This window comes from Molossus molossus, unplaced genomic scaffold (assembly GCF_014108415.1).
Source record: "Molossus molossus isolate mMolMol1 unplaced genomic scaffold, mMolMol1.p scaffold_m16_p_10, whole genome shotgun sequence".
Lineage (NCBI taxonomy): Eukaryota > Metazoa > Chordata > Mammalia > Chiroptera > Molossidae > Molossus > Molossus molossus.
This window is the reverse complement of record NW_023425345.1, coordinates 4,113,361-4,138,758: the sequence shown is the minus strand read 5'-3', so window position 1 is coordinate 4,138,758 and position 25,398 is coordinate 4,113,361. Positions and strand designations below refer to the sequence as shown.

The window sequence follows — 25,398 nt, the reverse complement described above, 5'->3', positions numbered from 1 at the left end:
CAGCCATGACAGTTATGTCAAGTGCTATGTCAAGACAGAGGTAACGAGACTGCCCTTTGGAAGGGCCTGAAAATGCCCACAACCACAAGTCTGAGCACTTGCATAAGGACTCTATCTGGACACCAATATAAGAGGGACCTCCACCCACTGTGGGCTATCAGAACTTAGAGTTCTGACCACCCAATGCTCGATCTTGGCTGTACTATGGGTCATGCTCAGAGTCCTGTTGGACTTCCACTCCACTGGACACATGCTGCCACTGCAGCTGTTTGGCTTGAGACTGACACCTGCCTCTCCACCTGTGGATGCCACAGGTGACCTGATGACTGGGACTTCGAGCCCAATACTCGCTCTGCTCACTTCTGTTTTGTAAGCTCCCCCTCTCTGTGTGCAACCCATGTGTGACTCTATTGGCTTATTGGGGAGGTCTCCCCTAATAAACTTGGTGTTGTGGACAGACACAAATGTGTGTGAGTGACTCCTTTAGGAGATGCTCCTGTGACAGGGCCTAAATTGGGCTGCCTTCCCAGGAGCCAGGATTACAGACCTGGAGCCAGTTTATCCCTTGAGTGCTTCACTTAATGCAGATGTCTGAGGCTCCACTTCCTTCCTGTGGTTGGCTCCAGCCTTCGAGCTCTGATCGTGATACTGATATCAGCACTGGCCTTCAGGGAAACCCGCCTGGAGATTCCTTTACACTCAGAGCTTCCAGCTCCAATCAGGTTTCAGTTCTCAGGTTCATTGCCTTTGTCTGCTTTTGTTACGTTTTGCCCTTAGAGATTTCCTTTAATGCCCATGAATCCAACAGTGCATTAAAAGGTGTCTTTTATCCAGAATCTATTTTTTTAACAGCAGGAGGACCTTCCGAGTCTACTCCACCACATGGCTGAAAATGAAAAAGTCAAGAGTACAGTTTTTATCCTGCAGATAATGAAAAGCCATTAAAGGCTGCTTTGAAGTTTTGTGTTATACAGATCACTGTGGAGACTGCATAGCAGACAGATAGGAATGAGACTCAGGCAAGGAGATCACTGACCAAGGTATTCTAACAGTGAAGTAACAGATGACAAAGGCCCGTGAAGTAGGGTCAGAGGTGACAGTTAAATTATGATTATCAAAGAATTGTCACAATTTAGTGATTGAATATTTCTGAATAATTAAGCTTCAAGTTTATAGGTAGCAAGGACTGGTAACTGTCATTGTCAAAGTACTAACCATTCCTTTCTGGGTTTTTCTTTTCTCAGTTAAATGAATGAAATACTTCTGTAGGGGTTAGGAACAAGTTGCTCCAAGATGTGCCACTCTGGAATGTACATTTTGTCAAGCTGAAAACAATCAGGGCCTAGAAGGCTCAGGAAGAACCTCTGGCCTCCCACCCCTGCCTAAAAGAATTTACCATGGAGAACCTGCTCCAGGAAGGGAGCTACCATCATATAACTACAATTTAATCTGAACTAGGGAGGAAGCTGCAAGGCATGTTTGATCAAAATCCATCCTGTGTCCTATCGTTAAAGATGGCCCAGCAAATATTTACTTACTACACATTAACATTTTTCATCTCCTTGTGAACTGCCTTACTTCCCTTTTGAAGTCCTGGACCCAGCTTCCCCCTCCTTAGTCCCTAATGACATATATACCTCATTTTGTCTTACTGTCTTTGGAATTTTCATGCATATGTGAATTCCCTGTGTGCACATATTAAAACTTGATTTCCCCTGTTAATCTGCTTTATGTCATTTTAATTTTTCAACCAGCCAGAAAGAAAAACTAAGTGGGAAAAAGGAAAGTTTTCCATCCCTGACACCTCCTAGGAAGTAAAACACCTTTTTCATTTATATTTAATAAAAACATTTGACCTTGGCACAACTGAGCTATCTTTGCCTATCTTGTCTCCAGGCCACACACTGCATGCTAATCCAAAAGAAACACCTGCTGCAAAACTCTAAGGCACTTCCAGAGTACCTCTGTAGTGCAACAGTGTTATCATCTCTCTCTCTCTCTCTCTCTCTCTCTCTCTCTCTCTCTCTCTCTCTCTCACACACACACACACACACACACACACACACACACACACAATCTTTAGAAAGGAAAAGAGAACATCTGAAGGAGTCTAATCCACCTCTCAGAAACTAGGTCATTCCTTGTTTACTCTGCACAGTCCTCTGGAGCATCCATACTTTATTGTATGGAAGATAGTAATATAAATTGGAAAAAATTAAGTACCACTATTTTGTTAAAACTGCTAACTTCAGGGAAAATGAAGCTATAGTTTGAACATGTTGTACCTGTTGGACTGTAATCAACAAGGGCAAAATGATTAACTACTTACTAGATTTCTCAGAACTTACAGGATTGGGCATGTTTGGTGATGACCTACATTCAAGGTGTGTTGTGTTTTAAAAAAAATTTTTTTATAGTAATGGAATGCTCAGATCTCTCAAATGCAAAGCAGACATACAACTACCATCTAGAAAACACAGAATTTTTAAAAAGTATGTGTCTCAAGGGAAAAGAGACTGATTAAACAAGTAGGAAAAACTATCATCTAAGTTCCAATTTAGTTATTTCCGTATAGTGATATTAGATATTTTTCAGAATACACTAATTTAAGTGGATGTCTCATAGGCATCTCAAATAGATAATGTTATATCCAAAATGCAGCTCATAATAGATCCCCCGAAACCTGTTCTCTCCCCCATCTTCCCCTTCTTAGTAAATGGCACCCTCACTTACAAATTCACTTCCCAAAGGCAGAAAAAGAGGAGTCATCTCTGATTCCATTCTTTTTCTCAATTTGCCAGCCTATCATCAGGCAATCCTAAGAGCTAAATTCCAAAATATATCTCAAATCTGCACACTTTTCTCCATAGCCACTGTCTCTGCCCCTGGTCATGGTCACTTGGACAGTCTATATAACTTCTTCACTGATCTTTCTGTTTCTCCCTTAATTAATTCTTCCCAGGTTTATATTTAGGTAAATATCAATCAGAATATATTACTCCGGTGCTTCAAATGTTCCCACTGTACTCAGAATTCAGTCTGAAATTCCTCCCCATGACATGGCTCTGAGCATTCCTTCTATACCTCATTCCATCTTTATCCTGAGAACATCCCTAAGCTTCTATTCTTCTCTCCTCAATATCTTACCAGTTTCTGACTCATCCAATATTGAATTCCATAAAGACTGAGAGTCTACTATGTCCTGAGCATTATGCTAGAAACTGGAGCTATAATGATGAATGGCTGATGAATGAAGTATTAACAGATACAGGCTTCCTTCCCACAACTCCTACACATGCTGAATCCCCAAGGCTTTTCCCCAACGATAGTCACCTAAATATGAAGCCACCTTTGATCACGAGGAAGTTTCATGATGGGTCCAGACATAAAGACTTAAAAACAAATGAACAAAAGCCAGATTAACTTTAACAGAGAGAATTTGGGAAGAAATATTGGTTTAGCTTATTTACCCTCACCCCAAACTTTAAGTGTCTACTTCAGACTAAAGATCCTCTGAAGGAGGAGATAAACAGAAGAAGCACGCTTTAGATAAAGTGACAGAGATCTTGTACCATGAGCCTGTCCTGGGCCAAGTCTTGGGAGTAGGAAACTAAAAAGGGGCCAGTCATCCATCTATCCAACAAGTATTTCTTGAGCACCTAGCTCTCAATTCTTCTAGGCACTGAGTATATAACAGTGAAAAAAACCTGAGAAACATTCTTTCCCTCATGCTGCTTTCATTCTGAGAGTAAAGAGGATTTCTGCTTGTTTCCCAGGTGGAGCCTGGGACAGTGAGCAACATCTGGTCACTCCCCCACCCCTTTCACCTCATACCAGTAGAAGAGGATGGAAGCAGAATAGAAATGCAAGTAGGTGGGTCTGGGAACAGAATACCTCCGTCAGTCACTCAGAGGCCCCCACTAAGTGAGAGCGATGTGGGAGAGCCTCCAGCAATGCCTGAAGGTTGCAGGATCAGCTGAGAGCCCGGCAGAAGTGAAAGGGCCCCGCCATCAGGGCAGGGACGACGCGGAGTGTGCGGCCTAACAAGGTAATACCAGGGCAGTGCTGCTCGATATCAGTGGACACAGGCAGAAAGAACTGTGAACAATTAAAGAACAATGGGGGTAGGTTTCCTCTCAGCAGAAATCGGGGTGAAGAGATGCCCAGGAGCCAGGGAGCAGGCATTTCTCCATCCCCAAAGCCATGAGGCCAAGTGGTCCCTATAACTTTGATGCCATCCCCCAGAGGAAGAGGAAGAAAGGGAAATCCTGAACTGACTGAATTTAAATGGAAAAATGGCTGAGAAAACAGAATAACCAAGGTTATATTTTCTGCCATCTAGAAATTTAAGATTATTTTGAATTATAGAAAATTATAATAGTACTTTTGGCACAGTTGAGGCCATGGCTTGAAAATATCCAAGCGTGAGTAAGCCACTACCGCTGATCTGGAGGAGCTCTCCCAGCCCCCAACAGTCTTTTGTCTTTCTTCACCCAACTCTCCTAATTAAGATAGCTCCTTAGCTCTCTCCCTGCCCGCCAGACTGTCCTTCCTCTAAAACCCACTGACTTGAGTAACAACATCTAGAACTGTGGAGAAATCTTCCATGCTGTGTCTCTAGGTTCCTGCCACACTACAGATAGGTCCTGGTTTGAGACCAGACTTGAAGTGATATGAAAGGGAAAGCTAAATAAATAATATCTGGGCCAACACTAATGCCATGTGCATTTCCTCTCTATATCTTTGAACATTATTGCAAATGATATGTGTTCTGAGTACTTCTACCTTTTAAACAGATTCTCTTTAGTCAATATAACAATCCAGAGTCAACTAGGGATGAGAAAGATTCTTCAAAAGATGACTCTGCTGGTAGCAAACTTCACTGGTGAACTCAGAGCCCACCCATTGTGCTGCTCACACTGCTCTTCTTTTAAAACATAATAAATCTTCTCAGAAGACACTTTGAAAGTATATGCAGAAAATAGAGCAACATCATTTCAAATGATACTTATTTATCCAACTAATATTTAGTAGAGCCCTTATTAGGTGGCTAAGCACTAGATTAGAGACAGATAATACAATGATGAACAAGACACAGACCTTCTCTCAAAAAAAATAAAATCATAGAATAGGACCTAGTTTGTGGCACATGGTTAAATGCACCAAGGTCAGAATCATGGTCAATATGGGGCCCATTATGGCGCCTCCTTCAGGAAAATGGTGAAGACCGTGGCAATGGTGAAGAAAACTGAAATCAGCCAGCATGCCAAGTACAGTTAGTCCTTCTGTGGCAAAACCAATATGAAGAGACGAGCTGTGGGTTCTGGCACTGAGGTTCCTGCATGAAAACCCTAACTGGTGGTACCTGGACTGGCAACACCACTTCTGTCACACAGTAAAGCCTGCCACCACAAGACAGAAGAGACTGAAAGACCAGCAGAAACTCTACAATTTGAAACCCTGCTAGACTATAATAAATAGGTTAATTTGTATAACCCAAAAAATCATAGTCTAATCAGTGGAATAGAATAAAGAGCCCGGAAATGAACCCAGGTCTATGTGGTCAATTAGCTTACTACAAAGCAGACAAGAATATATAATGAGAAAAGGACAGACTCTTCAATAAATGGTGTAGGGAAAACTGGACAACCACATGCAAAAGAATGAAACTGGCATAGAAGAGGCCATGGCTTGAAAAATATCATGACCACTAGAAGAAAACAGGTGGCAAGCTCTGTGACATTGGGTTTGGCCATGATTTTTTGGATTTGACACCAAAAACAAAGACGACAAAAACAAAAATAAACAACTGGGACTGCATCAAACTAAAAAGCTTCTGGACAGCAAAGGAAACCATCAGCAAAATGATAAGGCCGCCTACTGAATGGAAAAAAATTATATGCCAACCATATATCTGAAAAGGGGTTAATATAAGAAATATATAAAGAACTCATACAACTCCATAGCAATTTTTAAAATGGGCAGAGGATCCAAATAGACATTTTTCCAAAGAAGACATAAGATGGCCAACAGATACATGCAAAGGTGTTCAACACCATTAATCATCAGGGAAATGCACATCAAAACCACAATGAGCTATCATTCATACCTGTTAGAATGGCTACAATCAGAGATGAGAAATAACAAGTGTTGGAAAGACTGGGCATACAGGTCTGTCTTAGTCCGTAAGGGCTGCTGTAACAAAATACCACAGACTGGGTAGCTTATAAACAACAGAAATTAATTTCTTACAGTTCTGGAAGCTAAAGTCCAAGATCAGGGTGATGACAATAGTCAGGTTCTGGTGAAGGCCTTCTTCCCAGTAGTGGACTGCTGACGTCTTACTACGTACTCTATACGGTGAAAAGAGCTAGGGAGCTCTATGGAGTCTCTTTTATAAATCACTAATTCCATTCATGAGGTTCCACCCTCCTGACCTAATCACCTCCCAAAGGCCCCACCTCGTAACACCATCACCGTGGGCATTAGGTTTTCAACATATTTGAGGGGAACACATTAAGACCATGGCAATGCCACTTTGCCTAGGAAGCTCCAGGTTTATATCTGTTATCCTGGCATAATTAATTGTGCCCCCTTTTACTTAAAAAATGTTGTGGTTTGGACAATAAATCATATGGTCATCTTTACTAATATGACTTTGTTTACCTTTCTGGCTTCATCTGGTATCTTTCCTGTCATCTACTTAATCCTGAGACCCTGCTGAATTTCCTTCCGTTGTTCTAACCTATGAAGCTTTCTCTCATCCCTGGTCTCTCTCATTCATACTATTCTCTGCCTAAGATGTTCTCTCTTCTCTCCTCACTTGGCCTGGTTCATTCTGTGTATGAGGGAAAATAGTGTGGTCAACTATTTTTCAAACTGTGGCTGTGACTTGTTAGTGGGTTATAAAATCAATTTTGTGAATTGTGTCCAATATATTTTTTTAAGTAAAACTGTTTAGAATAAAAGAGAATAGATTAGAGTATACTGCCAATAATTATTGTTTGCAAAACTATTTTTCAGGTGCATGTGTGAATGTGTGTGAGTGGATCATGACATTAAAGGGATCTCTGGCTGAATCACAGTTAAAAGGGTTAAAACATATTAGCATAGGCTCTGGGATCAGACTATGTTGATCTAAATACTGACTTTGCCACTTCCTAGCTCTGTAACCTTGAACAAGTTATTTACACGATGTGGATTTTCCTCATTTATCTTATGAGATTGTTACAAAGATTAAATGAATTACAAATGCTCAAGACTACACCCAGCACACACAACATGTGTTGACCATTTATCATTACCTATCCTTCAGGTTCTAGTTGAACATCCAAAGTCAGGGTTAGGTGCCCTTCTGTGTTCTCCTCCTATCCTAACACCTACCTTATTTGTCTGGTTAGATCTGATCACGTCTGATTAGACCACTGGAAGCCACATAAAGGCAGATATCTTGTTCATCACTGTATATCTAGCAGTTAGCACAGTACCTGGCACATAGTAGGTATCAGTAAATGTTTGCAGAATGAATAATTTAATCACTCTTGGAAATAGATACACAGCCATCTGTTTTATGCAAATAAAGTCATCTTGGGACTTACACACCTGAGAAGTCACAGTCATTTTGATGAAGAACCTGTCATCTTAGTTTAGATTAAGCTTGATTCTCCTGATTTGAAATGTCAGAAGGGTTATATGACTTTTTATAATATACACTCGTTAGTAATGTAGTAAAAGATTTATGTTGGATGGCTTCTTGACCTAAAATTCATAAATAATTTAAAAATCAGTATCTCTTAATTTTTCTTTCAGTCATCACAATGGAAAAAAATGGGCACTGCGTGACAAATAAAAGGTGGCATTTTTATTGTATTTATTTTGGGGGGCAGCAAAAATAGTATTTTATTCCACCTCCCTCCTACCTACCCTCTCCCCACAACCCCAACTACACTTTTTCCTTCTTGTTCCCACAGCAATGTTACAATCAGAAGAAAATAAGTTTGGGGGTGGGGTTGGGGAAGTACAGGTAAAAAACAGTCAAATCACAATAAGGATTTTTCAAAATAGGATATCCATTTAATCATCATCTTCTCTCTCATCTTCAGGTTCTGGTTTTTGCTTCTGACCCCTTTCTTCTTCACTAAAATCTTCTTCATCTTCCTCTTCCTCTCACTCACCTCCTCTTCTTCATCTCCTCGTCTTCTACTACCTGGGCATTCTCACCATACTCTTCCTCATCCTCATCCTCCTCGTTGTAGTCCAAACCCTCTACATAGCCTGGGTGTCGGAGTCGGGGCCTCCTTGAGGTTCCAGTCGCAGCCATCAACATGTAAGTTGTGGGAGGTGCTTGAACACGTTTCCTTGGTAGTTGTTCAGGTTGGTTACCTCACAGTTGTAAAGGTCTAAGCTCTTGAGGTTTTCAAACTTTTTCAGTGGCTCTATTGTGCTGAGGTCTTTAATTTTGTTGCCACATGAATTTAGATGTGTGAGGTTTGGACACTTTTCTGCCAATACTTCCAGCCCCCTTGAGATTCTGTTATCTCTTAGTGCAAGCTTCTTAAGTGTGTTTGACTTTGGTAAGTTTGCTACTGAGGTGAGGACTACCTTGATTGTACTGAAGCACTCCAGTTCTTCATACTCATCTGTGAGGCCTTTGATTTTGCCTTCCTTAGCCCGACAGTTGTCCAGGACAAGCTCTGTCACCACAGAGGGCATCCTGTCCCGAAGCTCTAAAGGAATCCATTTGTCCATGGCCATCTCTCTCGCTCTCTCTCTGCAGAGGCTCCCATGCCAGCAGAATTCAATCAATAAACCCTGAACCCACAGCCACATATTTTAGGACTTTGAAGGCTCAACCCGCTCTGCATGGTTCTCTGAAAGGTAGAATCTTTCCAAGTAGTTACCATTCATCTTTCTAGTCTTTTAATTATTTAACTGGGTTCTGCAAATAATTGTGGCTTTGCTCTATTCATTTATTTCAAAGTAAGCCTTTAATAGTTTTATCTATGTCTGTTTTTCATGCATGAATCATGTTTCCCATATTTCTGAAGTAAAAAGAAGGAACAATTATGTTAAAAAAGGTTTTAATTGGCTTTATTAATACCAACCACATAATACAAAGTTACTATGATGATAACCTCTCAAAGTTCTGTCATCAGTTCTTTAATTTGAAGAATGCTTTGCAATGTGCTGGTGATTGATATAGACTATTTCAGGGAAATGTGAAAACATACAGAAACTACCCTCAAAGTGGAAGACATTAGTGCAAAGCACACAGTTCATGAGCAGCATATAAAACTAATAGGCAACTGCTTGAAATGCATTGCATATACCTAGAAGTAGCAAAGAGCAGAGCCCAGGGTCAGCGCCGTGCTAATGGCAGATTTGCTCTGATACCTGTGGGTGGTCTGGGGAACTCCTGTACTATTCTCTTACTAAATCAAATAGACACATATGTCAGATGATGACAAGTGCTACAAAGAAAATAAAGCTGTGAAGAGGGATAGGGAGTGCCAATGGTGGTGGTGGTGTGGTGTCAGTTTTTAATAATATGTTCAGGAAAGCCTCCCTAGATTGACATTTCAGCAGGACTTGAAAAGAGAAGGGAGAGAGAGACAGAGAGTGAGAAAGTGAGAGAGAAGGTGTATAGGACTTAGGAGTGACCTGAAAAAGGCACTTCTCTGGAACACTGTAAAGGAAGCTCAAAGTCTCCATAACATGGGACTGTGGGATAAATCTGTCATGTACAACATGTTCAGCCACCTTCTAATTGCCCTGGAGGATACTGCTTTCACCAAGGCATTAAAGAATGTACAGTGATGGGGCACCAGCACTGCTGAAGATCCTTATGGTGGTTGTCATCTGTAGGCTGAAGATGACCATAGGGATGACACAGTGGAATTAGGTCCCCTGATCTCAGTGGAAATAATGGCATCCTGGAGTAGTAGAAGCCAGATGGTAGTGCTTAACTCTTAGAGACAGGCTAGGCACAATAACCATAGTAAGCCACAGGAATGGAAAGATATCAGGATTTTTGGTTTTGGTTTTGTTTTTTACTTTCAGGGATGTATGGTAATGGTTAATTAATCACAAGATCTATAAGAAATAGATGAGCAGCCTACTAAGTGCTCTTTTGACATACAAAAGTAGAAGATTTAACTAGTGTCATCATGGTGGGGTTTGTGGTCTCTTACCCAATTCCTAAACCTAAGCCAGTTCACAGAGCCAAAACCTCTTGATTGAGGGGAATGTCAGATCCCTTTGAGAAAGAATCCCGAAATTCCACTACAGACATATATATTAAATCTTCCTTTAATCCTTCCCTAGAGGTACCTGAAGCCATTGACCACAACTGTACTTGGAAAGGGAAATACACAGAATTTCCAGGTCTTGTTAGATGCTGGCTCTTAACCGACACTAATCGCTGGAGATCCATCAACTCCACTGAGCAGAAACTTATGGAAATCAGGTGGTACATGAAGTGTTGGTGTAGGCTCCACCTCACAATGGGCCCAGTAAAACCACAGACCTACCTCTAGTTATTTTCATGGTCTCAGAACATATAATGGGCAGAATCCCCACATTGGTTCCACGACCCATGGAGTTCAGACTACGATACCTCGGTTCTCGAACGCCTCGGATTTCAACCAAATCGGTATTCGACCAGGAGATTCGAGAAACTTTTGTCTTGGAATCCGAACAAATATTTGGAACTCGAACTTCCGAGATGAGCCGAGTTGAGCCGAATGGCGTTCATTCGGCCCAGCGCACCTTGCTTGCGTCATCAGTGTGAGTGCAGAGAGAGAGTCACGCTTTGTGGAGTCAGTCACTCTTTGTGGAGAGAGTCACGCTTTACACTGAATTTAACCCTTAGACATACTGTACACTTTTATTTCTTGTTGAGACTTATGTTTTTCTACATATTATATACAAATTAGGCCAGTAAATAGGCATTTTCTGGGGCTTGGAACGAATTAATCCAGTTTCCATTATTTCCTATTGGGTTTCATTGCTTCGGTTCTCGAACAATTTGGTTCTCGACCGTCCTCCTGGAACGAATTATGTTCGAGAACCGAGGTATCACTGTATTATGGTTAGAAGGAAGAGGTAGAAGCCCCTAGAATTACAACCCTTCACTCCAAAAAAAATCTTTCAGGGGAAACTGCAGAGATTACTGCCACCATCAGAGACTTGATTCTTATCACGTTCCAATATAACCTGCCTGTTTTTCTGGAAAGCCAGAGGGATTGTGGAGAATGACGGTAGATTATTGCAAATATAATCAGGTGCTGATACCAATCATAGCTGTAGTTCCAGCTATGGTACCCTTACTAGAGCAAATCAACACAGCCCCTGGCATCTAGTGTACAGCTCTCAGCCTAAATTATTGTAAATCTCTATTAATAAAGATAATTACAATCAGTTAAGCTTCATGTGGATGGGACACAGTATACCTTTACTGTCTTGCCTCACACTAGGTCAACTCTCTCTATTAAGAGGGACCTGGATTTTCTTGATATCCCACAGAACATCACACTGGTCCATTACATTGACAATACAAAGCTAACTGGACTTATTAAGCAGAGGGCAGCAAGCATTTCTGGTGCTAAAAGCAGGCAAAAGGTGGGTGATAAGTCCTGGGAAAGTTCAAGGGCCTGCCACACCTGTGCAATGTTTACACAGTGGTCTGGAGCATGTCAGAATATCTCCTCTAAAGTGAGAGGCAAGTTGCTGAACCTCGAACTACCCAACACAAAGGAAAAAATCACAGTAATCATGGCCTCTTTGAATTTTGGAAGCAATGTATACCTCATTTGGGTGTTCTGCTCTGATCATTTACCCCGCCAGTTTTGAATGTGCTTCAAAGCAAGAAAAGGTTCTGCAGCAGACCCAGGCCATGGTATAAGCTGCCCTGACAGTATAACCTAGATCCAGTGCAAGTTAGCCAAGAGATAGATGCTAAATGCAGCCTCTCAGAGGCCCCAGTAAGAGCATCACAAAACTGACCTCTGGGACTTTGAGTACGGCCATGCCTTCTTTTGCCTACACCACAGGACACCAAATAACTATGGACATGAACAGTAGCTTCCATTGTGAAATCAAAATGACATATAGGAGACCAGATCAATCTGGCCCAGAAGGCCCATGTAAGCCATCCAAGCAGGTGGCTCAGACTCCTTGGAACCTGTTCCCACTCTTTCACTAACTTCCCCTTAATCTACACCTGTAGCTCCCTGCAGAACTGACCGTTAAGAGGGAAAAGTATAGGTTTGGTTTACAAATGAATCTGTCACTAGTCAGAAGTGGGCAACTGCTTAATTATAGCTCTACTCAGAAGTGCCTGTGAAAAACAGTAGGAAAATCTTCCGAAGTAGAACTGCAAACAGTACATCTGGATGCATACACTTCACGTGGAAGGCAAGATGCAATTATAGGTAGTGGCTGATGGGTGCACTCAGGGACTTGGAAAGAATAAGACTGGAAGATTGGTGACAAAGAAATATATGAATGGACCTTTCAGGATGTATATGTATACTATGTGAAGATATTCATGTCCTACATAAAAACTACAAGGGGACATTCACTGTAGAGGAAACTCTCAAAATCAGGTGGAAAGATGCTCTGTTTAATGGCCATCAATCATCCTCTTTCCCTAGTCATTCTATTGTTTGTTCATTGGATTTGGCCATGTTCCAGGGATGGAGGGTATGCATGGGTGTGGCAACATGAGCTTCCCCTCATCAAGGTGACCTGGCTACCACAACTGCTGATGCCCAGCCTGCCAAAAGTAGAGGTTAATGTTCCACCCCTAGCATGGCCCCATTTTGAAGGGGAAACAGCAGTTACCTGGTGTTCAGTTGGTTACATTGGACCCCTCCATCACAAAGTGTACAGTGCTTTGCTTTCATGTTCTGGATATAGAGCTGCCTTCCCTGCCTGCAGCCCTCCTGTCAGCACCACAGTCAGCGAACTAGCAGAATACCTTATGTATTTTCTCAGCATCTCACTCACGAACACTCCTACACAAATTATTCCAGAGAATTAAAAAAATATGCTTTCCAACTCTTTTTATTAATCTAGCAAAATCCCAGTGTCAAATCATGACAAAGAGAATATGAGAAAAGACATTTCTGGTAAATTTTACTCAGATATAGATGCAAAATTCCTAAACAAAACATTAGCAAATCAAACCCAGATAAATATATATATACACACACACACACACACACACACACACACACATCATATGTCATGGCCAAATTGGGTTTATTCCAGGAATGCAAGGTTGTTTTACTATTTAGAAATCAACTAATTTACAAAAGTAACAGCTCAAAGGAGAAAAACCTATAATCATTAATATAAATGCTAAAAATAGAGAAATTCAATATGTATTCATAATAAAAGTATTAAATTAGGAATGGAGATCTTCAGAAATGCATACAATAAACCTGTTTTAATGGCAAACGATGAAACCATTCTCTTTAGGTTACAGACTAAGTCTAGGAAGCCCACGATCACACTTTCATTCAGCACTGAGTGGTTCTACCTACATGGCGAGGCAAGAAAACAAAGTATATGGTTTACAAACACAGAAACAACTCTGCCATTATTCACAGATAATTTTCAACATAAGAAACCCAGCAGAATCTACAGATAAATTAGAAAAATTTGATAAGAATTGATTAAGAAAGGTTACCAGTTATAAAATCAATACACAAAATTAATTTCACTCATTTTCACCATCAACAGTTAGAAAGTACAATTTATAAAATTATGTCTTTTACAGTAGCTACAAAATTACATAAAGTACCTAGAACTAAATCTAACAAAAGATACACAAAACCTGTATGGAGAAAACTATGTAAGATATAATACATTAGCCCTGGCTGGATGGTTCAGTTGATTAAAGTGTCATCCTGTGCACCAAAGGGTTGCAGGTTTGATTTCTGGTCAGGGCACATACCTACGTTGGGGGGTTGATCCCCTGTTGGGGCATGTACGAGAGGCAGCCAATAGATGTTTCTCTCTCTCTCAAAATCAATAGAATATACCCTTGGAAGAAGATAAAAATAAATAAGTAATATATAGTACATGAAAGAAGATTAAAATAAATAGAATAATTTTATATTGTAAAGATGTCACTTCTCCAAATTGATTTAAAGATTGACAGTGCCAATCAAAACTGTAATAGGGGATTTTTTTTTTCAAGGAACTTGACAAACATTTTTGTAGAAAAGCAGAAAGTAAAAATAGACAAAACACTCCTGATGAAGGAAGTCATCAAGAATTATTACAGAGTAATTAAAACTATTTGTTGGTGCAGGGATAATCAAATAACTTATAAAACAGAATAAAGAGCCCAGAAACAAATCCATGCATATGTGTAAACTTGCTTTAGGATATAGATAGCATTACAGTTCAGCCAGGAAAGAACAGACTTTTCAATAAAATGATGCTGGGACAGCTGGATATCCATTTAGAAGTAAAATTAGAATCTTGCTTCCACCGTACACAAAACCAATCCAGCTGCATTAAAATTTTAATTGTGGAAAGCAAAACTATAAAAATATTAACTTACATAGAAGAATCTTTATGGTCTTGAAACAGAAAGAATTTTTTAAAATAATAAGATGCAAAAAGTACAAACCATAGGAATAAAATTCTACCTCATTAAAACTGAGAACTTCTGTTATTCAAAAGACTCTTTATTATATTATTTTTTGCAATTTGTATTCATTTATTTTTGTTACAGATATTTCTCCTTTTCCCCCTATTGATACCCTTCTCCTGATCCTGGCTGCTCCGCCCCCCAGCATTGTTGTCTATGGCCATTGGTTATATATATATGCAATAAGTTATTTGGTTTATCTCTTCCCTCCCCCCAGTCCCTGTCTTCTGAGGTTTGTCTGTCTGTACCCTACTTCTATGTCTCTGGGTCTATTTTGTTCATCAGTTTGTATTGTTCATTATATTCCACAAATGAGTGAGATCAGATGATATTTGTCTTTCTCTGATTGGCTTATTTTGCTTAGCATAATACTTTCCAGGTCCCTCCATGTCATCTCAAAGGATAAGAGACCTCTCTCTTGCGGCTGCTTAGTACTCCATTGTGTATATGTACCAAACTTTTTTATCCACTCATCTATTGATGGACACTTGGGCTATTTCCAGACCTTAGCGATTGTAAATAGTGCTGCTATGAACATAGGAGTACATATATTCTTTCTGATTGGTGTTTCAGGCTTCTTAGGATATATTCCTAGAAGTGGAATCACTGGGTCAATGGCAGTTCCATTTTTAATTTTTTGAGGAAACACCATATTGTTTTCCATAGTGGCTGCACCAGTCTGCATTCCCACCAGCAGTGTACTAGATAAGAGTCCCCTTTTCTCCACACCCTCGCCAACACTGTTGTTTGGCGATTTGTTGATGGTAGCCATTCTGGCAGGTGTGAGGTGATACCTCATAGTTGTTTTAATTTGCATCTCTCTGGTGATTAGAGATGTTGAGCACTTTTTCATATGTCTCTTGGCCATTTATATGTCCTGTTTGGAGAGGTGTCTATTTAGGTCCTCTGCCCATTTTTTAATTGGATTCTTTGTCTTCCTTTTGTTGAGTTGTATGAGCACTCTATATATATTGGAAATTAGCCCCTTATCTGATGTATCATTGGCAATTATGCTCTCCCATAGAGTGGGTTCCCTTTCCATTTCTTTTTTTTTTTTATCCTCACCCAAGGACATTTTTCCATTTTTTGTTCAGGTAGAGTGGGAGGGAGAGAGAGGAACAGAGAGAGAGAGGGGGAAACATCGATGTGAAGGGACACATCGAGTGGTTGCCACCCGCACAACCAACCAGGGCCGGGGACAAACTGCAACCGAGGTACGCGCCCTTAGCGGGAATCAAACCCAGGACTTTCTGGTCTGCTGGCCAACACTCTAACCGCTGAGCCAAACCGGCCAGGGCCCCTTTCCATTTCTACACTTGTTTCTTTTGCTGTGCAGAAGCTTTTTAGTTTGATGTAGTCCCATGTATTAATTTTCTCCCTTATTTCTCTTGCCGTAGGTGTTTTATCAGTGAAAATTCTGCTGCATGTGATGTCTGAAATTTTGTTGCCTACATTTTCTTCTAGGATTTTGATGGATTCACGAGTCACATTTAAGTGTTTTATCCATTTTGAGTTTATTCTTGTGTATGGTGTAAGTTGCTGGTCTAGCTTCGTTTTTTGGTGGTTTTTTTTGCATGTAGCTGTCCAATTTTCCCAACACCATTTATTTATTTAAAAAATTTTTTTTGCATTTATCTTCATATAGATGGGGAGGGAGGGAGAGAGAGAAACACTGATGTGAGAGAGACACATCAGCTGGTTGCCACCCACATGACCCCAACTGGGGCCGGGGACAAACTGCAACCGAGGTACATACCCTTATTGGGAATCAAACCCAGGACTTTCTGGTCTGCTGGCCAACACTCTAACCGCTGAGCCAAACCAGCGGCCCAACACCATTTATTTAAAGAGGCTGTCTTTACTCTATTGTATGCTCTTGCCACCTTTGTCAAATATAAATTGAGCATAATGTCTTGGGTCAATTTCTGGGTTCTCTGTTCTGTTCAGTTGATCTATCTGTCTGTTCTTGTGCCAGTACCAGGCTGTTTTGATTACTATGGCTTTGTAGTATAACCCAATATCTGATATTGTGATCCCTTCTACTCTGTTCTTCTTTTTCAAGATTGCTGTGGCTATTTGGAGTCTTTTTTGGTTCCATATAAACTTTTGGAGTATTGGGTCTAGTTCAATAAAATATGTCATTGGTATTTTAATAAGGATTGCATTGAATCTATAGATTGCTTTGGGTAGTATGGACATTTTAATGATGTTAATTCTTCCAATCTATGAACAAGGTATATGCTTCCAATTTTTTATATCTTCCTCTATTTCTTTTTTCAATGTCCAGTAGTTTTCTGAGAATAGGTCCTTTACTTCTTTGATTAAGTTCATCCCTAGGTAACTTGATTTTTTTGCTGCAATGGTAAATGGGATTTTTTTTTTTTTTTTAGTTTATCTTTCTGTGAGTACATTATTGGTGTATAAGAATGCCATCAATTTTTTTATGTTAATTTTCTAGCCTGCTACTTTGCCAAATTCATTTATTAGCTGTAGTAAATTTCTGATGGAGTCTTTAGGGTTTTCTATGTACAATACCATATCATCTGCAAATAATGACAGTTTCACTTTTTTCTTTCCAATTTGAATCTCTTTTATTTTTCTTTCTTGTCTAATTGCTGTGGCTAAGACTTCCAGGACTATGTTATTTTTAATTTAATTTAATTATTATTATTTTTTAATCCTCACCCGAAGATATTTTTGCATTTATCTACAGATAGAGTGAAAGGGAGAGAGGGAGGGAGGGAGAGAGAGAGAAAAACATCAACATGAAAGGGACACATCGAGTGGCTGCCACCCACATGACCCATCCAGGGCTGGGGACAAACTGCAACCAAAGTACGTGCCCTTAGCGGGAACCAAACCTGGGTCTCTCTGGACCGCAGGCCAACACTCTAACCGCCGAGCCAAACCAGCCAGGGCGTACTATGTTAAATAAGAGTGGTTAAAGTGGACATCCTTGTCTTGTTCCTGTTCTTAAGGGAAATGCTTTTAGTTTTTGCCCATTGAGTATAATGTTGGCTATAGGTTTTTTATATATGGCCTTTATTATGTCGAGATATGAATGCTTTTTCAGTGTCTATTGATATGATCAAATGGTTTTTATCTTTCATTTTGTTTATGCAGTGTATCACATTTATTGATTTGCAAATATTGTACCAGCCTTGCATCCTTAGGATGAATCCCACTTGGTCATAGTGAATAATTTTTTTAACGTATTGCTGGATCTGATTTGCTAATATTTTGTTAAGGGTTTTAGCATCTATGTACATCAGGGATATTGGCCTGTAGTTTTCTTTCTTTGTATTGTCTTTATCTGGTTTTGGAATTAGAAATATGCTTGCCTCATAAAAGAGTTTGGAACTCTTCCTTTTCTTTGATTTTTTTTTGAATAATTTGAGGAGAATGTGTGTTAGATCTTCTTTGAATGTTCAGTAAAACTCCCCTGTGAAGCCATCTGGGCCTAGGCTTTTGTTTGCTGGGAGTTTCTTGATTACATCTTCAATTTCCTTAGTTGTTATTAAAAAGACTCTTTAAAAAGTAAAGACAAGTCATGAACTTGAAAAATGTATTCAGAAAGTAAAATGTTAGCCTCCAGAATAGATAAAGAGTTCCTACAAATCAATTAAGAAAAAGACAAACAACTAAATGGAAAAATGGCCAAAAAATACAAACAGACATTTCATAGGTGAAGATATATAAATGAAACCATACACATTTAAAAATATGCTTAATTTAATTATTAAAAAATAAATTTAAAACTAATGAGATACCAATCTCATCCAACAGGTTGGAGCCCCAAAAATGACACTATAAAGGGTTGGTGAGGACATGGAGCAACTAGAACTTTAGAAAACAATTTGGCATTTTCTAGTAAATTCAAAGATGTTCATATTGAACCATCAGCAATTTCTCTAGGGCATAAAATGTCCATGAGAACCAAGAGTCTCTTACAAGTATGTTCATAAATAGCACTGTTTACAATACAAAAAACATGTGACACCATACTGATAGTGTTCTAGAGTAGAATAAATTAATACACTGTAATATATGTATACAATGAAATACTATACAGCCATGAAAACAAATGACAACCATATACACACACAGATGAATCTTAAGAACATATTACTGAGTGATAAGAAGTCACAGAGAAAGAAATTCTGAGTGACTATATTTAGATAAAATTTAAAAGCTTGTAAAATTAATAATACATTATTCAGAGTATAAACATATATAGTAAAACTATAAAGAAAATCAAAGAATGATGAGCACAACATTCAAAAGAGTGGTCACTCAGAGGGGAAAGGAAAGGAATGGGCTCAGTGAAGCAAAGATCAAGTGTTGGTGTGGGTAAGTACGCCCATATACCACAGGCCAGAGTGTAAACAGTAGATCACTGTGTGCCTAAGCAGGGGAAGGTAGGAAGAAAAGGAGAATTGAGGATGCTGTACCAGAATGACTTTCCTACTTTATTTTTGCCTGAGGCTGAAGTTGCCAAAATTATAACATGGAAATTAGAACCATCTGTTGACAGGATAAGTTAGTGAGCTGGACAGAATTTACCAAAAGAAATTCAGACTAATGTATTTTAGAATCTGCTTCAAATTGTGGGAAAATATAAATAAAAATCCTACTTTATTTGAAAGAGGAGAAAGCTGTCATTTTATCATTATCTATAATGGTTAAAACATGGAAGTAACTTAAGTAACCATTAACATAATACTGGTTAAATAAAACAGGATACATTCATACGATGGCACATTATTAGAATAGTTATAAAAATTAAATAGACTGCCCTAGCCAGTTTTGTTCAGTTGTTGGACTGTCAGCCCGTGGACCAGAGAGTCCCTGGTTCGGTTCCCACTAAGGGCACGTACCTCAGTTGCAGTTTGTCCCCGGCCCCAGTTGGGGTCATGTGGGTGGCAGCCAGTCTATGTATCTTTCTCACATTGATGTTTCTCTCTCTCTCTTCCTCCGTCTCTCCCTCCCGCTCTATCTGAAGATAAATGCAAAAATGTCCTTGGGTGAAGATAAAAAAAATTAAATAGACTAGGAATAGAAAAATGGATCATTGGAATAGGATAGAGTTGTTAAACAGATACAGATACTTAGTACAGGTTAAAGAGTCATCTCAAAACAGAAGAGAAAAATGAATTAGTCAATAAATATTTAGATACTGAATGCCCACTGTCCTATCTAAAACATTCATAAATACTTTAACTCCAGATAGGTTAAAGAACTAAAACCATTAAACTGAAATATGGTGAATATGCACTCTGAACCTGGTGTAGAAAAATCCTTCTTAAAAACACAAAAACAAAAGCTCAGAAAAAAAGGAATAAGTATGACTATATGAAGCACAAAACTTCTATAAAAATACACACACACCAAAAAACTATAAAGTTTAAAGACAATTCATAGCCTGTAAGATATTTGCAACATAAATAACAGAGAGGATTTGTAACACCTATACAAAAATGCTACAAAATCAACTTAAATGAACAACACACAATCCGAAAAAAAAAAAAAAAAAAAAAATGGAGTAATGATATAGGCAGGCAATCCACAGAAGAGAAAATAGAAATATACAATGAATACATGGAAATATACAAATTATACCTACTATGCAATGCAACCTTTATCCAAGTGATAAAAACATAAGACTTGAAAAAGATCAAGTGCTGATGAGTACTACTGGTGTGTGAATAGTTCTCTTATATACTCTAAAGCATTGATATTTTGAGGGGTTATTTAGCAGTATTAATTTTTTTAAAAATGGGCATCCACTATGACCCAGGGATTCTATTTCTAGGAATCTACCCTAAAGATACACTCACATATGTGCACAAAGATATTAATTTAAACATTATTTGAAATAGTGAAAAATATAAAACACCAAAATGTTTATCAGCAGGGAAATAAACTAAAATATCTAGGCAGTGCAAGAGTTTAAAAAAATTATGATAAATCTCTAAATGTTAACATACACTGAAGGATTATCAAGTGATATTGTCAGGGGAAAAAAAGGTTTCAGAAAAATACAGAACAATGTTCTGAAACAAAATAAAGTCAATTCTACAGACTTCTAAAGATACATGAATGTATGTAATGCACAGAGAAAGGTCTAGAGGGTAACCAACAAATTAATAATAAAAGTTAACTCTGGGGCAGGGACTGTGTCGGGGTAAGGGATAGTCAAGAGGGATTTTGACTCTACATTGTTTGAATTTTTAAAAATAAGAGTATATCCCTGGCCAAGTGGCTCAGTTGGTTGGAGCTTCATCCCATACAACAAAAGTCTGTGGGACACACACCTAGGGCACACATCTAGGTTGTAGGCTCAATCCCGGTTGGGGCACGTATGGGAGGCAACCAACTGATGTTTCTCTCTCGCACTAATGTCTCTTCCTTTCTCTCTCTCTCTTTCAAAGTCAATGAACATATCCTCAGGTGAGGATTTAAAAAAAAGAGTATACTTACTTATTATGTAATTTAAAAATAGAACATAAAATATTTAGGTACAAAACTATAAGTTGTATTCTAGGGGTAGAGCAAAGTCCTGTGGAAACATAGTGAAAGGACAAATTAGTGTGTAAGAACATTTCATAGCAGCAGTGACACTTGAGCTGGGCCTTGCTATTTGAATAGGATGTTGTCAAGCATTCATAATTTGGTGGAGGACTGTGGCAGACTGTATTTTCTAAAGATGACTGTACTAACACACATCCCATCCCATATGCTTTTCTTTCAGTAAAATATTAACACATCCGTGGAAAGGTGGGAGTCCCTTGTCCTCTCCCCCTGAACTTGAGCAAGACTTTGTAATTGCTTTGATGAACTGAGTGGGGAGGAAGTATCACAGCATAACTTTCCAGATTATTCAGCTTCTACCTAGTCCTTTCAGTCACAGGATGCTCACCTTTGGGACACAGCCACTATGCTGTGCTGTGAGGGAGCCCAAACTAGCCCATGTGGAGAGAACATGAATAGGCCCACATGGAGAGAAACTGAGGCCCCTAGCTGACAGTGTACATCAACTCCCAGATCCATGAGTGGATGGTCCTTCAGATGGTTCAGTGCCTGGCCTTTGAGGTCTCCAGCTGAGGCCCAAATATATGTCATGGAACAGAGAGATAAGTCATTCCCACTGTGCCCTGTTCTAATTCCTTACCCAGAGAATCCATGAACAGAATAAATGATTATTTTATGCCATAAAATTGAGCAATGTATTACAGATCTGGAGTAACTGGAACAAGACATTCTAAGGAGAATAAACTACACAAGTAATAGAATGTCACAAAGCACTGTGAATATTGGCAGTTATTGGGTGATGAGGCCAAAGAAGTTGGCTGGGACCAGACTATGAAAAGTCTTATATGACAGCACGAAAAATATTAGACATCCTATTGGCAGTGGGGAACTTTTTAAATATGTTTTTATCAATTTTAGAGAGAGAGGGAGACAAACATCTATCAGCTGCCTCCTGCACAGCCCCCACTGGGGACTGAGCCTGCAATCTGGGCATGTGCCCTGACAAGGAATCGAACCAGCGACCTCTCAGGAACATGAGACAACACTCAACCAACTGAGCCACACCGGCCAGGGTTGTTGAAAGTTTTTAAAGTGAAATGCTAAGATCTGCAATTGAGAAAGATCTCTCTGAGATCAATGTAAAGGAAAGCCTGGAGAAAAGGCAGACTTATAAATAGGAAAAGCTCCTCCAATTAAGATGAGTCCTACCCAAGCAAAATGGTGGAATCATCCCTCATGTGACATGTTTTGTGATTTTTTTCCTCTTCACTTTTGCCAGTGATGCTCCTTTATAGTCAATTTCACGCCCTGTCTGGTTTGACTCAGCGATTAGAGCGTTGGCCTGCAGTCCAGAGAGACCCGGGTTCAGTTCCCGCTAAGGGCATGTACCTCGGTTGCAGTTTGTCCCCGGCCCAGGTTGGGTCGTGCAGGTGGCAGCCACTCCATGTGTCCCCTATAGTCAATTTCACTTGTATGAAAACATTGGCAGGGAAAACATGTCCACACAACCTGCACACAGTTATTTACAGCAGCTTTATTTATAATTGCCAAACCTTGGACACAACCAAGATGTTCTTCAGTAGGTGAATGTATAAGTACCCTAGTATATCCTATTCAGCACTAAAAAGAAATGATTTATCAAGCCATGAAAAGACATGGAGGAACCTTAATGCATATCACTAAGTGAAAGAAGCCAGTCTGAAAAGGCTACATACTATATGATGCCAACTATATGACTCTCTGGAAAAGACAAAAGTATGGAGACAGTTACAATATCAGTGGTTGCCAGGGGGTAGAGAGGGGTCGGGGGATGAATAGCAAAGCACAGAGGATTTTTAGGGCAGTGAAACTTCTCTATATAGAATGGTGGACACATGTTACACATTTGTCAAAATCCATAGAATGTACACCACCAAAAGTGAAGCCCAATGTAAACTATGGACTTTGGGTGATAATGTAGGTTATCATAAAGTGTTAATGTAGCTTAATTGACTCCTATGAATGTACCATCTGGTGTGGGATGTTAATAGTACAGGAAGCTGTGCTTCTTTGGAAGTAGAGGGTGTATGAAAAATCTCTGTACCTTCTGCTCAATTTTGCTGTGAACCTAAAAAACTGCTCTTAAAAATAAAGTCTATTAAAAAATGTTGGGTGGGGGAAATGTATAGGGTTATTAATAAGAATACATAAATGTTTCCTTACTGTTCTTTCAAGCTTCTGGATCTGGATCAATTTACATAAAGTGTATCCTAAGAATACAAAGCAAGGTGTCTACAAAATTGTAACCACTTATAACTAATTATCCATGTTAATATCACCATCTTTGTGCTGCAAATATCACCATAACCCACAGCTTCTTGTTTTTGTGTCTATTAAAATATTCTCACCATTCTCACAACTGGTTTTATAAGAAAACTATATAAACATGAACTTGTAAAATAAATTTATACTAATCTACAGTTTTTATATTATGGATATTGGGGATCAATTTAAGGGGGAAAATGAGGTGCATGGTCCAAAGATGAGGGAGAGGATGAAACTCAGAACATAAGGAGCCACCTCTGTGATAAGGGAAAGGATGCCTGGGTGAGTATAAAAGCAAAGATATATGAGGGGATGAAAAATACTAATGAAAAAGCTTCACTCTCATCGTGGCAGAAGATCTTTCATGCTATTTTCTGATAAAATCAAGAGGCAGAATGTACTGAAAATTGAGAGTTCATGGAGAATAGAGACAGGATGGAATGGCTCAACAATGAATCAATCAGATCGTGAGTAACAGTAGGGCCTAGTTGGAATTTAATAGTGTACTTTATTGGAGACCAATTTTGTATACTTTGCCTTTCTCTAATGTTAATTATTCAAAAGGTAATTAACCAATTTGTGGGATACCATGCATCTTGCTTTTCATCTAATGCTTGCTCTGGAAAACACCCTAATTTTAACTCTTTATCAAAGAGAAGTTAATACAAATGAGAAAAGGAACTGAAATTAATTTTTTCTGCTCTTAACATTCATAAAAGATTTAAGGTTTGTAATTAATAATTTTTGAAGCAAAACAACAAAAAATGCATTGAGACAAATGGTAAAATAAGATTACAGAATCAGCCCTGGCCGGTTTGGTTCAGCGGTTAGAGCGTCGGCCTGCGGTCCTGAGAGGCCCGGGTTCGGTTCCCGCTAAGGGCGCGTACCTTGGTTGCGGTTTGTCCCTGGCCCTAGTTGGTTGTGCAGGTGGCAGCCACTCGATGTGTCCCTTTCACATTGATGTTTCTCTCTCTCTCTCTCTCTCTCTCTCTCTCAATCTCTCTCTCTCTCTCTCTGTTCCTCTCTCTCCCTCCCACTCTACCTGAACAAAAAATGGAAAAATGTCCTCGGGTGAGGATTAAAAAAAAAAAAAAAAGATTACAGAATCACATGTGGGTTGAATTTGCCCATACTAGTCCTGTCCCTCATTATCAAAGTTAAATTAAAGCTGCTGTTTTATTTCACAAAATAAAATCTGGTAAAAAAAAGTCCTGGCCCAGAGTTTCTTATTCATGTTTCTGAGTAAACTTCCTATTCTTTAACCAACTTACCTGCATCCCAGTGGTTACAGTCTTCTGCTTGCCCTTCTGACAACCATGTAGGTGACGAGATAATGGCTGGAGGAACTGTTGGCAAGAGTGGCTTCAGATCATCCTCGTAAAATAGCATCAGGTCCTTACAGAAAACAAGAAAGCACATTAAAGTTGAAAAATAAATGAATTCGATTGCTTCAATTTGTTACATTGGATGGGCAATTTATGGAGATACAATCTATATGTGCTATATGCAAAATGTATAAACACATTATGATTGAAAGAATTCACACATAAGTTATTCATACACTTGGGTATCCTCTGAGTATAGAGTGATCCAAAAAAAGTCTAAGTAGTGGGATTGGTTGGATGTGTCTCCCCCCCCCCTATGAATGGGGATTTTTAATAGTAATTTATTATAGTCTAATTAACATAGTAAATGCATAAACCTTAAGTATAAAGCTCAGTAACTTTTAACGTTATGTGTATAGCTAAATTACCACATTTCCTTTGCTCCAGAATGTTCCCTCAAGTTCCTTTCCAGTTGATACTACCCCTCCATCACTAGTAAACAGTATTCCATCTTTTATCACCATCAATGAGTTTGTCTGTTCTTGAACTTCATATAAATGTAACCATATACTA

The 25,398-nt window shown here is 39.1% G+C and overlaps 1 protein-coding gene and 1 pseudogene across 1 annotated transcript in view; both read right to left on the bottom strand.

Moving 5' to 3' along the window:
- Nucleotides 1–25,398, bottom strand: part of ENTHD1 (ENTH domain containing 1) — a 110,433-nt gene that overhangs the window by 40,487 nt on the left and 44,548 nt on the right. The window contains exon 4 of the mRNA XM_036250768.1: nucleotides 24,772–24,895. Coding sequence (XP_036106661.1) covers nucleotides 24,772–24,895 — 124 coding nt within the window. The remainder of the gene's footprint in view (nucleotides 1–24,771; nucleotides 24,896–25,398) is intronic.
- LOC118624279 lies at nucleotides 8,074–8,754 on the bottom strand (annotated as a pseudogene).